The sequence below is a fragment of the Passer montanus genome, unplaced genomic scaffold (genome assembly GCF_014805655.1).
Source record: "Passer montanus isolate IOZ18808 unplaced genomic scaffold, ASM1480565v1 scaffold17, whole genome shotgun sequence".
Classification (NCBI taxonomy): domain Eukaryota; kingdom Metazoa; phylum Chordata; class Aves; order Passeriformes; family Passeridae; genus Passer; species Passer montanus.
The window spans coordinates 9,879,588-9,895,917 of NW_024364270.1; the positions used below are offsets into that span (position 1 = coordinate 9,879,588).

At 36.7% G+C, this 16,330-nt stretch overlaps 1 protein-coding gene across 10 annotated transcripts in view; it reads right to left on the bottom strand.

Annotated features, from left to right (window-relative positions):
- The window catches only part of ATP2B1 (ATPase plasma membrane Ca2+ transporting 1), a 60,691-nt gene that overhangs the window by 15,154 nt on the left and 29,207 nt on the right, over positions 1-16,330 (bottom strand). For all 10 annotated transcript variants that reach the window (XM_039703839.1, XM_039703840.1, XM_039703846.1 and 7 more), the window contains exons 3-12: positions 14,014-14,211; positions 12,940-13,194; positions 12,734-12,859; positions 12,212-12,355; positions 9,711-9,749; positions 9,207-9,368; positions 7,643-7,857; positions 6,200-6,442; positions 3,394-3,635; positions 491-728 (exon numbers count right to left, since the gene is read on the bottom strand). In XM_039703839.1, coding sequence (XP_039559773.1) covers positions 491-728; positions 3,394-3,635; positions 6,200-6,442; positions 7,643-7,857; positions 9,207-9,368; positions 9,711-9,749; positions 12,212-12,355; positions 12,734-12,859; positions 12,940-13,194; positions 14,014-14,211 — 1,862 coding nt within the window. The remainder of the gene's footprint in view (positions 1-490; positions 729-3,393; positions 3,636-6,199; positions 6,443-7,642; positions 7,858-9,206; positions 9,369-9,710; positions 9,750-12,211; positions 12,356-12,733; positions 12,860-12,939; positions 13,195-14,013; positions 14,212-16,330) is intronic.

Here is a 16,330-nt window from a genome sequence, read left to right on the forward strand (position 1 = left end):
ATTGTGAAGTGACAATAGAGCAGCCCCAATTTCACACATGCATGTGGCATAAAAGCTTTCACTACTGAAAAACCTTACACCTTAACCACAAGCCATACTTCTTGCCCTCAGTTCTCAGGTGACAAGCTCAGCTCTCTCCATCATTTCCCATGAGAAGCTGGTAACAAGCTCAATGGCTAATCTTATCCAAATCAAAAGTCCTGCTACCCCAAGTGGTAAAATAATAACAAATTGTTTCATTTACTGAGATCCCGCACAGTAAGTACCTTAAGTTATTAGTTTGTACAGAGCTTCAGCAACACAGCATAAGTGACATTAAGTAGTTTTAATCTGCTTTTATAGCTCCATTAACTTTCCCTTCAAGAAATTAGATTTTCATTTATTAACTATGCTTAAGGCATACAATAGCAGTTCAGTTCCTTGTACTCTGCATGATGAAAAGCACGAATCCCACGTAACAGAATCACTGCAGCTTAGCTGGTGACCCTACCTCAGGTCTCACAGGATCTTCAATCCCAACAACAGCGATGCATGTCAGCCCAGTAACGATATCATTTTCATTGTCCCACTCTGGCTCAGGCTCCCCTGCTGGGAAGTCTCTGAATGCCAGGCAGATGGTTCTGAGACCTTCAGAAGCCATTGGCTCAATTACAGTTTTCACGATATCATCGCGGTCCCTAGGTCTAAATACCTTTGGTTCTCCATTAGCACTCAGTATTTTGAAGCACCTGGAAAGAAAGGTTTAAAGAGTTACCAAATTTTAACCAGAAGTTTGACTCTTTAGCTTATCAGTCAACTCCAATAAGTTTCTATAAGCTGTGTTTTTGCTAGACCCAAACACACAGGCACAATAATCCAGTAGGGGTATCTCTAAGGTAATCTTCTCCAAATGCACTTTCTTCCGTTGCAAAACATACTTTCTGTAGAAAGTTAAACTGAGCCAGTCATCCTGAGATGAAAGTAATGCCCGACCAATTTCACATACAAACATCAGTTACCTCCCAGAGGTATCCATTTCTCCATTGTATGTAAACAGACTGGTGTCTGCACTGGTTGAGTCAGACAATCCAGTTTCAAGCTCAGCTCACCTTGTTACCAGCAATACAGTTCCAGAAGTAAGCACACTTTCAGAACACACATGAGCTGCTTGAACAGCTGCAAGCACTAAACCTAAAGCACTATAAGCAAACTTAGGTACTGCTACCCTTAAGAACAAAAAAGTTCACAGCCCTTCCCCTTCCCTCCCCTCCCAATTTAAATGCAGAGAATTCAGAGAGCATCTGGTATGTGAGGCAATGTGAAATCTAAAATGAAAACCAAATATGGAAACTGATTAAAATGTTTGTATAGGAGACTAGATTCATCACTCTGCACACTAGCATTTCAATACGTGCTCTCCTAATTGTTTCTTCATGCCAAAGATGCCCCTGCTTTCACAGAGAGAGAGCATATATCCTTTAGTAATATTGATACCATGAATACCACACTACCAATGATTTTGAACAAGAAATTAAATCTTGCTCATGTGCTCTTTACAAAGTTTTCCCATAAAGTAACATTATTATCCATTAGTTTTACAAATTAGTACTACTACAGCACCAGAAAAAAAATATAATTCAATACTTCCATTAAATATCAAATTCAGACCTTGCAGACCTGCAAAGATGACAAGTGTTACAGTTAAGTGTATAGTCCAAGGATTTAGGGAATTCCCTAGAAGTTTTCACCTCATATGAAAAATTAAAATGAAGCAGTCCCTTACAGGGACATTCATATAATAACTGAAATTTGAAGTTTATGTGAATTTTTTACTTATCTGTTAAAATGTCAGCAATCATTAAGGATATCTAATGTTAGCTGCAGTCGTAAGGCTGGTGACAAATTTAAACATTCCAAAATTACTAAATACACATAAATAAATTCTATTCAAAACCACACTGGAACTCACTTCAAAGATGACCTAGTGATACGGAAAGAAAAAAGAAAATGCTCTACCTGCAAATGTTTCTGCATTGCTAGTGACTCATTTGTGTCTTCATGTAATAAATCTTCATGTTTAAGTTTTAGTGTAAGTGTAGTTATATATGGTATAATAGGGAAGTAGCAGCACACCTGACAAACCAGATTACAGGTACTGCATAGGAAGCAGATTATCATGGCTAAATCTTTGTCCTATTCAGTGCATACTCTGAAGTAGCTTCCTATTTGGACACTTCCTATAATATCCAAGTCAGTCTAGGTTTTCTTCTTCTTTGTCAAATGTCCTTATCATCTATTTTGTTATTTCAATTACTAAGTCAAGTGGACTACATGAGTCTGGGATGACCGAGTTCTAGCAACTTCTACAGTTCAGCTGTCCAGTATTATGAGTTACAAAATATCTCAGAAGATGGAAATAATGTGAATAAAAGGCACATCTATTCATTGATAAGTTTGGCTTAAAATGTAGCTACGCAAAAAAAGATTTTAGTTTCATATTAAGAACAAGAGTCCTTTAAAGACTGACATTTTGTTCTCAGCACAAAAGCTGAGGAGAAGGAAGAACTCATATTTTTTCTTTAATACATTAGTACCTTCCTAGGTAACAATTTGGGGAGCTATTAACAAACAAAAAAGTACATTTAACTGATGAATATAATCTGTGTGCTACTCAAACTAGAAACAGTTTGACATCAGCACCAAAACAGGTCTGCCTACCAACTGCTGCTCCTAGAGAACAAGATGCATACATGTTTGAGTCTCTCCTCACCTAGTTAGGAGTTACCACAGCTGACTTCACACCTATAAAGGTTTGTCCCAGTGGTACCTAATCGCTCACTAAGTCTAATCTCATCCTAATAAATCCTTTCTAGATGGGCAGATGGATAAGGAAGCAATTGCTTTGTCACATTAAAACCCCTCAAGCTGATCGAACTTTCAAGTTCAACCTCCTGTAAAAATGAACAACTTCAACAGAAAGTTACAGTCTAAGCAGTAACATGCTAAAAGTAATCACTTTTCAAAGGTACAAGCCCTTCCTGGAATTTAGGCATATCAACTGATGGGACTTTTCTGTAAGATAGGTGAGCATTTTGATCAACCATACCTAAAAGTAAAAGAATTTAACTAAAGCATGAGACCATCTCTTTCTTTTTTCTTTTGTTTTGAGGGATAGGGCTGGGGTGTTTGAAGTAAAGTAACTAAAGTGCTAATGGCCCATCTTACTGTAGAAAGTCCAACAACTGAAAGAGACAAGCTGTGAAGCTGCAGTCACAAGGGTATAGAACTACCTGTGATTAGAGAGACAAGCATTCCACAGACTATGTCACCATGTTGTTTAGCATGTCAGTCTCTCCACCTATCACAACATTTAGCAAAAGTCAAGTGCTGAATCACAGTAGTAGTTGTTCTTACTTTTTAAGAACTATCTCAGAGGCACCTTTACTGAATATCCGGAAACTGCCATCAGAGTTTTTCAACACAGTACTCATCGATTTTCTAACAGAGTTGAAGGTGTACACTTTGTACAAATCCTCTTCTGGTATCTCATTTCTTACATCCTGATAATCACGTTTTAAATCCAAGAGCAATCCCAGCAAGGCACATTCAGTTTTATTTCCAACATGACGCGGTAGGCCACCTTCCTTTTCAGGAGGCTGCAAGAAGAACAAGAGCCATCACTGATTAGGTTAACTTATAAACCACTGAAGCACAGCACTTAGAACACAAGGAAGGACAAACTTAGTTCTGGGATGGGGAGGTTTTCTTTTTCAGTAATTACTTCATAAATTCCTATGAGTCATAATCCAAAGTCATATTGCTGCTTTTTAAAAGTAACTTCTGTACCTATTTAGGATCTTTCAATCCTTCAGAAACCACCCATTAAGTTTGTATAAATCCCAACATGACCTTTCTAAAAGACATTTTCCATTACTTTAAATATTTATCTGATCAATTGAGTGTAGACCATGAACAAATGTTTCGGATTTTAAAAGTACAGATAAGTTCACATGTACTGACTTCAGCAAGCTAAATGGCATTATTTCTGCTAAATTAAAGTATCCTCTCCTGTAATAATTCTTCAATGACTTAGACTATGACCACATCACCTGTTAGCCTTCTTCTGAACAAACTAAGTCCTTAAGCCTCTTAAGTCTCACTACAAGTTCTGTTTTCCAGGCCATGGCCTATTTAACTTGAAAGAGTTCAGAAACAAGTTTCCAATCCTTTAATACCAGAAAAAAGTTTCTTATCTCAACAATGTGGGATATGCACATACTAGTCCTATAAACAAAGAAGTATTTCTTTCAAAATATTTGAGTTTGTATACTCATAACACTACAGTATTTTTTGCAGCAAAATATGGAAAAGCACTTTCTTCATCTGACATATCTCAGGTGACTAGAGCTGAACTACATTAAACATAAATCAGTGGTCCATTTTCATTGTTCACAGCTGCAAGATTTTGAATTTGGCTGTACTGAATACTCACACTTTGAAATCATTCACTTTAATGTGCAGTTTAAGACATCCAGTCCTGGGTGCCCAGTATGAGAGATATCAGTGAGTAAGTGCATCCATGGCACACAAAAATAATACAGAGACTCAAGCACCTGACATATGAGGATGAGCTGGAAGGGCTGGGACTATTCAGTCAGGAGAAGACAACACTCTGGGAGAGAAACATTTTGGTGTGTACTGAATGCCTGAGTAAGGCACGTTGTTGGAACAATGGCAAGGTCTGTCTAGCCAGACCTTCCTAGTGGTGCCCAGTGAAAGGACAAGAGGCAATGGATACAAAGTGAAGATTTTGAAACTCCATTTTAAGATAAGGAAACACCTTTTACTCTATGGGTCATAAAATACTTGATCAGGCTGTCCAAAAGGTTGCAAAGTCTCCATCCTTTGAGATCCTTAAAGAGATCCTGAGTGAGTGCCCTGAGCTACGAGCTCTGGCTGACTCTGCTTTGACCAGGAGGAGTAGATTGATTGGAGGTTCTCTCAAGAGGTCCCTTTCAGCCCTCTCTGATTCTGTAAAGCAGCATAACTCTACTGCAGTGGACATAATTACACTTAAATGGAATTACGGTAGCAATAATTAAAATTAAAATGGTAGCAATAAAGGACTTGGTCAGCTTACATAGTGCCCTGAGCTACGAGCTCTGGTTGACTCTGCTTTGACCAGGAGGAGTAGATTGATTGGAGGTTCTCTCAAGAGGTCCCTTTCAGCCCTCTCTGATTCTGTAAAGCAGCGTAACTCTACTGCAGTGGACATAATTCAGTTAAAATGGTAGCAATAAAGGACTTGGTCAGCTTACATATAGCTACCTTGTTCTTGGTATAGAAAGAGCTTTAGAAAACAGACTGTGAAATTCCTCACGTGCTGTAAGTCATTCTAGAATTCCCATCTTGTTTCAGAGAAATCAGCTGTCAAACTTTATGTACTGCTGTTGTGGAAATTCTTGCAGACATACCATTTTTATTGGCTGATAAGTAGCTTCTGAATGAGTTTTCACTGCTATTTGTGTACAAAGTATCCATAGTGGGGGCTTCTTCAAAATCTTGAAATGCTAATTAATTTACTAAATCCTACTTATTATTTTTACTGCCTGAAGAATAGAAGTTATACAACACGTTGGAATAACTACAGCAAGGAAGGTATTTTTAGAGTTTTAGAAAATACTAAACACAAAATGTTAAATAATCCACTATGTAAAATGTGTAACAGTTCATTAGTCTTTCATTTCAAAACATTTTGCAAGTTTCAAACAAGATTTTGGCAAATATGTTACAATTCTAAAGCTTACAAACTTATACAGCAGTATCTGGAATAAAAATCCATTAAAATCCTTACCTGTAGTTAAATTTTTCCATTATATATTATTTAATGTACTACTCTTAAATTTAAACTGTTTAATGCTTATTTTTAAGTAGTGCTCAAATCCAGGCGAGACACCCTTCAAGTGTCGTAAACAGCCCCACTTATACAAAAAACCAGCTTTGAACTTGAAAGGAAATTATCTTGAGATTTTGTCTTTGAATTATCGGTTCTAACTGAAATAAGCTATTTTTTTCCAATTGAGTTTCAAGTGAATGGTTGAGCAATTTATAGCAGGTATGAAATACCATTTACACTGAAACTGCCTGTGGCCATCAGACAATTTGCATCTTTTAAGGAAGTTACTCAGTTATCTTGATTGGAATGAAGAAATCTACTTACCAGTATTTTGGAAGTATAAGCACAATTAACAGAAATTCCTGTCACAAGATAAGCCATAGTTTTCTCTGGAATAGCTTCTGGTTCTGGAATTTTTTTATAATGTTTTTCATTGATGTAGGCTTGGACCACGGTCATTCTGTTCATAGTCAATGTTCCCGTTTTATCTGAGCAAATAGCTGTGGCATTGCCCATAGTTTCACATGCATCCAGATGTCTCACCAAGTTATTATCTTTCATCATTTTCTAAGGAAATAAAAGCAGTTAACAGCAATCCATGACCATTACTTCACTTCAGAAATTCTCATTTATGGGATCGAGTCTTACACAGCACTTTCAGAAAACACAGTCATTCATTCATCTGGCATATTTCAGAGGAAGAACTTGCAGCTGTCACTTTCTGTATAGATTTCTCTAAGTCTATTATGTCACAGTAAACTTCATTTTGAACAAGCTATATAATACATGTCAATCTCCTGTACCTGCATGTCACACTGACTATTGATACTATTCAGACTGTTAGGAGAAAAGAGTTTATAACAATATTTAAAAAATGAGAAGAGGCAAGGTTTAGAGCTTTACCAGATACAATGTGGTAAATGTAATGTAATATTAAAAAGTGTTTCTGCTTACAAGTCTAATGCAGCTTATTTGATCTGTCAGAAATCAGATAATACAGATTTCAAGGAACCTAGACTCAGACTTATAATCAAAGTGGGAACCTAATGTTTCAACTAAAATAGTGAGGGTTACATGAATTACATAGATTAAATATAGTTTAAAATTCTTTCCTTAACAGGTTTTTAGTGTTTTCATCTCTAAGCAGAAGACAAATTTCAAATTATATAATAAGGTCACTACTAGTAAGTGCTGTAAGCTATGAATTGAGAACACAGCCTAAGCACTCATCACATTTACAATTAGATTTTAGACAAATAATCATTCTCAGCATGTGGATGCAGTAAGAAAATTAAGAACACAAAGAGCTTAAGTTAAAAAACATGCTGCATAGTAAGCACAAAACAAAATGCTTTACACTATTCAGTCTTAAAAAAAAAATCCATCTAGAAGCTTTCATAGCAATTGTTTAACACATCAGCTAGGTAGAAGTTCAGATTTACAGAAAAGTTTGTTATTTACAAATTCTAAAACATCTGTTTATTGTAAGCAAATGTTACAATGGTACATACTGAACCCATTCATCTTTAGCTAGTGACAACAGGCTGGCAATGCTCACTGTTCTGGTCAGTGTGTATTCATTCAAAGATGAAGAAAAGTACTGCAGCAGAATTCTTATGCAGTTCAGAAAACAAGGAAAGCTTCTTCCCAGTCTAACATATATACATATATATATATCTGTAATGCAGCATAACTCTGTATTTAACAGTTGATGAATATGCCCACCTACCTTAAAAAAAAAAATCTACTTGCCCTCTACCTACTTACCTTAACAGAGTAAGCCAGAGAAATAGTGACTGCAAGTGGAAGACCTTCTGGTACTGCCACCACCAAGACAGTAACTCCAATAATGAAGAACTTCACAAAATACTGAATATAAATTGGGGTACATTCAGCAAGCCAAGGTCTCTTCTGAACCCAGAAGGTATCAATTACAAAATATAACACAAGGATAATGACTGTGATTGCAGACATCAACAAACCTTGTTAAAAAGAGAATAAACAGTTTTAAGAAATTATCTCAAATATTTGGCAACACAGACTGTAGATACATGCAAATACTTCTGCCCTTATACAAGCTAGATTAGGACTAAGGTTTCAAAGAGGCAAGTCAAAACACGGAGGCAGATCTCAGAGGTGTTCCAGTTTCCAATGCAAGTATTTCACCATGCATTTCACCTGGAAGTGCCTAGAAATCTTTTTTTCTCCAATTTAATTGAAAAGCATGGAGCTAATTAGTAACAGGACAGACCAATATGTAAAGTCAATTGACTAAGCAGAACAAGAAGTGAGAAAATTCAGGAGGCCTTCACCAATTTTATGCTGACTGATTCAGTAGAGTGCTTCAGTGTGGTCTCAAAGCAGGAGGACAGGAAAATCCATGCATGAAGTAGATGAGTATTAAGGCTGTGTGGGGAACTACAATAGGTCAAAAGGTACATAAAGGAAAACAACCTCTTGGAAGAGATGAAAAAAAAAAATCTTTGACCAGGACAGTAGTTTACAGTAGACATATAATGGAATTTGTTAATCTCACTGAAAAATTAATACCACCATACACAACTGCAAAGTGTTACAGCTAAAAGTTTCATTCTCCATTTCAGACTGTAACTGTGTAATGATACAAATGCTAAAGTCAGCCCTTCTTGAGCTGTGGGCTGGGCTACAAGCCTTCTTGAAATTCCTTCCAGCCCAAACCTTTCAACAATTCTACATGGACCAAAATAAATCCTGAAATATTTTGATTAAACCACTATACACCAGATAATATAGCCTACATTTTATACTGAACTTCACTGTTGTTTTAGCCTTTCAAGCAGCAACAATCTACCAAATATTTTGACAAGGCAGCTAAATATTAGCTGCAGAAAAGTAGGAAGTCAATAAACATGTTATGTATCAGCAAGGCATATGTTAAATGCAAAATTCTAAGCCTCTGAAAGTACTAGACACAACCTCGTTGACTGTACCACATTTTCCAGGCTTCACTCAACTTAGAGTTCTCTTGGTACATTGCTAAATGCTCTATCTAACCTAAAAAGATCTTTCATAACAGTTGTCCAATGTTATGAAGTTGGAATTTTCCCTCCTAGAAGCTGGCACTTGAAAGCCTGACTCTCTTTAAATTAGGGAAAAATAAAAGCCATCCACATGACAGAGCCTGAGAGGCCATCAGCATACTCAGGCACAGCAGCATACTTACATGCATTACAATTTTGCACTTAAGGAGCCAGCCTTGAGTGGTTTGATTATTTTATCTCCTCCCAAACTATGCATGTTCCAACTTTTTTTAACATGACATCATCATGAGGAGAGTACTGAGACATTGTACCTGCTTTGCCAATCTGAACTGCGAGCTTTGTGAGTTTGCCTTGGAGAACTGACTTTTCCTTCTTTGGCAAATTTGCTTTCTTCTTGTCTTTCTCATCTCCATCTCCACCATCCTCACTCTTCAGTGGTTGCATTTCCATGGCTGCTCCATCCTGAGCTTTAGCTAGAAGTTAAGATCAAAAAAAGTTTAATCATTGGTGAGTCTTCCAAATCAAAGATATCTAAAAAGCTTAATACACAGCTCCACTAAATATAATAGCACAGAGAATGATCTTGTATCCAGAGAGGCCACACTTCACATGAATGTTTAAATAAGTGTATTGTGTATTGGTGATAGAATATCGGGTTCAGTGAAGCATTTGTTTTGGGCAGATTCACTTATGCCATCTTTACCATAAGCACTTTGGATATAAGCATTCAATATGCATTTTTATAGGGAAGTCTGTATTTGTCTATACTCTTAGAAAAGAGACTTGTAAGAAAGAATCAGAGAACCTGCATTTACCTTTGTTACGGTTTTCAACAGCTCCATCTTGCTTTTTACCTGTCAGAGAGGGAAACAAGTTGTGTTTAAGCTGGCTGTGCAGAATTCATTATTTTATTTATGTTTTTATATAATAACTACATTACTCTGCTAAAACAGGAAACTGCATTAAAAAAATAAAAAGAAAAACATTTAAGTCAGCTCACAGAAACTGCTCATGACACTCTTTGGACTTTACTTTTCCCATACAAGACTGCTGCAGTGTTAATCTACCATGGCTGAGCATGGTTGCACAAATTACTGATACTGACATGGCTTGTGAAGAAAGCTTTACAAAAGACTTCCTGACACACTTTTCTAGGAAAGATATTTGTGACAATTCAGTGATTTTGGAAGCCTCTATTTTGCTGTAATCTTCCAATACTTGCCACCAGTACCTGACTACCTCTGTAACTAAACTGCAAGGTCTCACTTTGAGAATCAGTGCTTTTGTACAACATTGCAGAAGCTACTGTGGTATAAAATATTCATAAATCCTTAGCAAAGCTTAGTGGAGGCACAGCACTGGATTACTGGATTACTATTTGCACAAACCTGTAAGCAATATACCATACATCATAGTGAGAATAGCTCAAGTGCATAATAAAATATCACTCCTACCTGTGTTCAGAAATGGGGCTCAACAAGAGATCATAAAGGACAGTGAAATAATGAAAGAATTGAACAACTGAAATATTAAAGGTTGGAAGACTAACACATCATGCGCTGTTTTTGGGGGCTTAGAAAGTGACCAACTTTATTTCTAAGTAGAGAAAGCAAGGGTTATAATTACTGTTTGTGATAACTGAAATGAAAGCACAAAATTGAGCAACTTAGAACAAAACCCAAACATTTTCAGTATTACTGGTAATTCACCAAGTCTCTGGCCTTAGGTTATGTAGACCGAAATTTTCAAGAGTACTCAAGTAGAAGAAAATCAAGTTATCAAGCAGCCTGTCTGGCATGACATTTAATATCTCCACTACACCATTACTGTAGACACAGTCTGATTTCTATACGTAGGATTTCCCCTAGTGTTCTCACAACAGCTGAACAGAAGAAAAAAAAAAAAAAAAAAAAAAAAAAAAATATTTTCCCCCTGCCCAAAGCCCCCCCCAACCTTTAAGCAGCCTGTCTGGCATGACATTTAATATCTCCACTACACCATTACTGTAGACACAGTCTGATTTCTATACGTAGGATTTCCCCCAGTGTTCTCACAACAGCTGAACAGAAAAAAAAAAAAAAAAAGTATGTTCACTCTGTCCAGATGCCACCTCAGACTTCTTAAGAACTCATCATCATTTCCTGATTTTGTATTTGTTCTCCCCAGTTCCCCTCTTCCTCTTTCAAGAGCAAAATTCTACATTTGAGTTACTTGTAACTCCTTCTACATACATTTGCTTTCACTCTGAATCGTGCCATACACAGCCAGCTAAATATAGTCCCTTTAATCTCCTTAACATTCACGGAGAAGTTAATTTAGTTTAACCTGAGTTTTATCAAGGAGAATCTTATTAGGCACCTAACTCAAGGGAAAGAGGAACCTATCTATCTTGGGAGACAAAAAAACCCCAGTAGTGTTTGGGTCCTAGGATACACCAAAACACTACTTGTCAAAGACACTTCTGCTTCTAGAATAATAAACACTGGCAGAATATTAATAAAAGCTATAATCCACTCCGTATCTCCTGTAGCAGCTGGTACTGTTATTTGTTTCCTTCTCCTTCCTCTGTAAGGGGAAGGCACAGGATGGCAACTTTCACACTAATGACTGCAAGTGCTGCAGGTCAGCTTTTTCTTTTCACTGTCAAACTTGAGCTTGAAACTAACTTAGAACTTTCAATGCTTCTTGTAACAATTTTTCTAACTTTTAAAGAAACTCTCTAGTTTTTTTCAAGTTTCAAGAAGGGTCAGAATTGTGGGTTAGGACATGACAAAAAAACTTCAATCTCAATTCCTGCACAGAGCACACATTTTAGCAATTGCCTGTTGAGTTTGAAAGTCCCTGAGAATCTTAAACACATTTCCGTGTGAATGTTCCATTATTGTCTGGTATCCCTCTGATAAAAAGATCACTTATAAGTATCACTAGATACTTATTAGGTTGAACTTCATAATAATTTGTTTTCCATAAACAAGTATTTGCTATTAGACATCAATGTAACACAAGATGAGAGTTTAACCATTTATACATAGTATGTACAGCTGGTTAGCAATTGCAAACTTTCCGAACTCTGACTGATCGGTGGGATCTGAAGTTTAACTAAATTCCACGTGACGAGAGTTAGTAGTCGTGGTGCACTCTCAGGTCACTGGACCTAAGTTGTTTTTCCTGTGAAACCTACAGAAGGTATGAGTTTTTAAAAAAGCTTTCTGGCTTAGGATAACTGGAACATGCTTTTATCCAGTAATATTCAAAAGTTCACCACCATCCCCCCTCCAACACCCCCAACCAAGGTATTTAAGATTAATATGCCTACTTTTCTTTTCCTTCTTTTCTTTTTCCTTCTCCTTCTCCTCTTCATCTCCTCCAGCCCCAAGTAAGGTAAAGATGATTCCAGTCTGAGAGTTCACACCTACAGCAGTAACCACCATTCTTCCAGAGCCTTCCATCACATGTGTACCTGAAAGATTGAATCAGGATTTCCATTGAGATGTGAGCAGTTATATGGCAGGGCATACAAGTACTTTGGAGAAATAAGCTTTTAAACCTGACTTTGATAAAACTCTGAGCTGTGTATATGTACCACTCTGCTCCCCTAAAGCTTTAGCTGCCAAAGCTATCTGGAAAGCAAACCCATAAGCAACTACACAAAACATTTGTCAATTTTACAAGACTGATCACTCCAACAAAGTTCTGTACTCTTTTGACTGGTTTGGGATAGTTCTAGGAGATAACCTAGATAAAGAACCAATTTGCTAGTTTCAACCACAAAATTTTTAATAACCACCTTACTGCTGAAACAAACTACTTTATTACAAAATTGTCAAATGTTACACACCTGACAGCAGCATAGGATCTCTGTCCAGAGATTTCTTAACATGATCAGATTCTCCAGTCAGCGAGCTTTCATCAATTTTGAGGTCATTTCCCTGAATGAGTACACCATCAGCCGGTAAAAGGTCACCTACGAGAGATCACTGGGTTTGTTGACTGCAGTTCCTTTTTTAAAAATAAAAGAAAGTTCAACTTTAAAAATATGTTTACCGTATTTCACTTGTGCAATATCTCCAACAATTATGTCAGCTACTGGTATTTGGATGACTTGGCCACCTCTGATGACTGTGAATTTCTGTTCTTGTTCAATACGGCTCTGCAATCCCCGAAATTGTTTCTCTTTACTCCAGTCATTGAAAGCTGTTACTAATACCACACAAACTACAGATAGGAGGATTGCTGCTCCTTCAATCCAACCTGCTTCAGATTCCTCCTCTTCTTCACCAACATTTACTGATCCACATACTGCAGAAAACAGGTTTTAGATTTAAGAAAGTTCACAAAGATATTTCAGCAAAGAAAGTTTTGGCAAACAAAAAACTCATAGCTGCTAAACATTTTCCATGCTATTTTTCTTTGCAATTTCACCTTTATTTCCACAAGGGTTACACACAAAGAAGCTAAAGAACCTGAAAGCTAGAGCAACTTGAGGAAGTTAAACCATGCTGCTTATCTGAACACGAGAGAAGTTGATATAGAGTTTCCTGTCCTTATTTTGTTAAATGATGGCATAAGAATGTCAGACTGGTAAACAACATTCTGCTTTGTCAACATATCCCACTTTACATTTTTCTTAACAAACCAGGTATCACTGCAAAAATTCAGTTAAATGAAGTCCCAATCCCTTCATTTTCTGTTTAGAAGTATAAATATAGCTTCATTTTAAATTATAAAGTTACCAGTGTCATGTCACAAATAAAGGAAAATTTAAGACTTGCTGACTCCCCAAAGAAAGACCATGACTGCAAATTATAAATTGCTTAAATATTTGAGGCAAAGCTAAAAAAAAACCCACTAGCACAGAGACTTGATTTCAAATAAGTCCTGTTCCTGCTGCTTGCAATTTACCTTTGGTCAGAATAATACCAGATCACGACCAAGGAAATCGCATGTTGCCCTTTTAAGGCATGGTAGAGTTTTAATAATGTGCTCTCAATAAGGAACAATAAGCTGCTTTTCCACTGACTTACTGTCTCCCATCAGGTTTACAGTATAGCCATGTTGAACCAGGAAAGTCAGTAGTATAATAATAGTAGATACCTACTTTTGAAGAAGTTTACTTACATGATTCATTTCCTCCTGGAGGCTGGTAAAAAGAAAGGCCCAAGGATACTACGGCTGCAATTTCTAATATAATTAGTGTAACGTCCTGTAGTGCTTCCCATACTAACTGAAGAAATGTTTTTGGCTTTTTAGGAGGTATAAAGTTCTTCCCAAAAACTGCTTCTCTCCTTTCTATATCTGCTGGATTTCCACTTAAACCTATTTAAACAATAAGACAAAGTTAGTGACACTCAGACACATTTCACTCTCACATTAGAAGTGACTGAAGTTTCCCACTCATGGAATCAAGTCCCACTCCATATTTCAGTAACAAAACCAAAAAAGTCACATCTCAAACATAATTATGGAAGTAATACCCTTAAATCAGAGTCACTATAGAAAGCCAGCTACGTTTTACAATTCTCACCTTGCCAAAATAAAGTTGATGGTCTACCTGCTTAATATGTCACTTAATATGACATAGGAACAGAGTAATAATAACAACACACATACCTTCGTTCAAAGTAAACAAGTTTGCAAGACAAGATCATTAGTAGAGTTACTACTACTGAGACTGAGTAGCACCATAAAGCTTTAGCAAGACCACAGCCCGTGAAGGCAGCTCTGGCTCCCAGTGTAGGGATTCTGTATTCAGACACAACATCCTAGGATCCTAAAAGTAATGTAACATTTATAATGAGATGCTTATTATAATTAAAAATGTAACTATTATCATTATGATATTTCAAGACTAATTATTATATAAAAAACTAATAAAAATTGTTGAAGCTCTCTTCAGGCATCATGTTGGAAAGATGCAACCACTTTATGATGCTGTTTCCACCTGGAGTGGTGTTAGTTATTTGCTCTTCTGAAGCTTCCCTTTCTATCTCCTCTCACACAGAGAGAGCCCATGCTCAGCACTATGCCATGTCTGTCACCTCCGTTTTGTACCTATCTTCTTTCATATAGCCATATCTGAGTCCTCCTCTGTCTTGATTCTGATACCATCCTTAAGGGACACTAGCAGACAGGAGTGAGGGGTCTACATGAAAGACTACAGCATGTTTTAAGAGCTTACCAAGATCTTAAAAATAATGGAATGCCAAGTATTTTCAGGGCAAGGTCATGCACTCAAGGTCTTCTGTGAGCACATCTCCTGGCTACTCCAAAAAGTTTCCAGCTGACTAACCCACCATTCAGAATTAAGCTAATTTTTCAAATCAAAATTGCCAAACTTCAAGGCATGTTCAGAGCAAAGGTCTGGGTACTTCAATTATATTGACCCCAAGGTTATGATTAGCACCAGCTTAAAGACAATTATTTTCTTAGTAGCAATTTGTTTAGTAGCTAACCCAACTGCTTAGTTATAAAGGCATTGCAAACATGCTAGGTAGTAAATAAGAACAGTAGCCACTGCTGCTGGCTTTCATAATAAGGGGGAGTATTTAACATATCTAACAGACATTTCCGAGAATCATCACATGTTTCGAGACACTTTGCAAAAGTTACTGAACTGCAAAGCTCAATTTTAAATGCTAACAACTGCTATGGAATCACTTAACTGAAAAGCAAACTATATGCAGATCTGTTCAAAAAATAAATTCATTAAACATACTCTGTGTATAGAATAAATGTAATTTATCATAACAGTCTTCAATTCACCTTGAATGCACATCTGTGAAGGTTTAATAGAAAGGAGAAATTGTACTCATTAGCCATAACCTTACACTTGCAGTTCAAGCTTTAAGGTGCTTACTTTCACTCTTAACTCAAAGAGCACTGCAAGACTATTTTAAAAATCAAGCTATACATTACAGTATCTACAGAAACTCAGGACAGCATGGTCATTCCAAAAGGCTGGGCCATATTGCTATTTTGCAAAAGATACTACTTCTCTATTCCTTTAACATGGCAGACTTTGGAAATTTATTTACATAATAGCAACATCACTCTCTTCCTCCCTTTCCAGGGTACTACAGTACACAACATCAGAAGTGTCCAACAAAGCTCTTTGAAAATGAAAAGTGTTTCCAAATGAGGCTATATAAAGTCGAGCTATTATCAGAACCACTTAGTGAAGATTAGTAAATAAGCCTAGCAAAGATAAAAACCATTTGTATTTTCATATACACCATAATACACCATGCACCATTTCTGAACTTGCTACATTTACCAGACAGCTGGCAATTTCACAATTCACAATCTACAGTCCTGAGATCAAAACTACTGCCATTATATTCTTAATTATGCATCTTAACTAGGGCAGTTTATATTAATTGGGGTTAAGTTTGGAAAATATTATACAAGGGACTAGTTAATGCTTCATATTCAAATT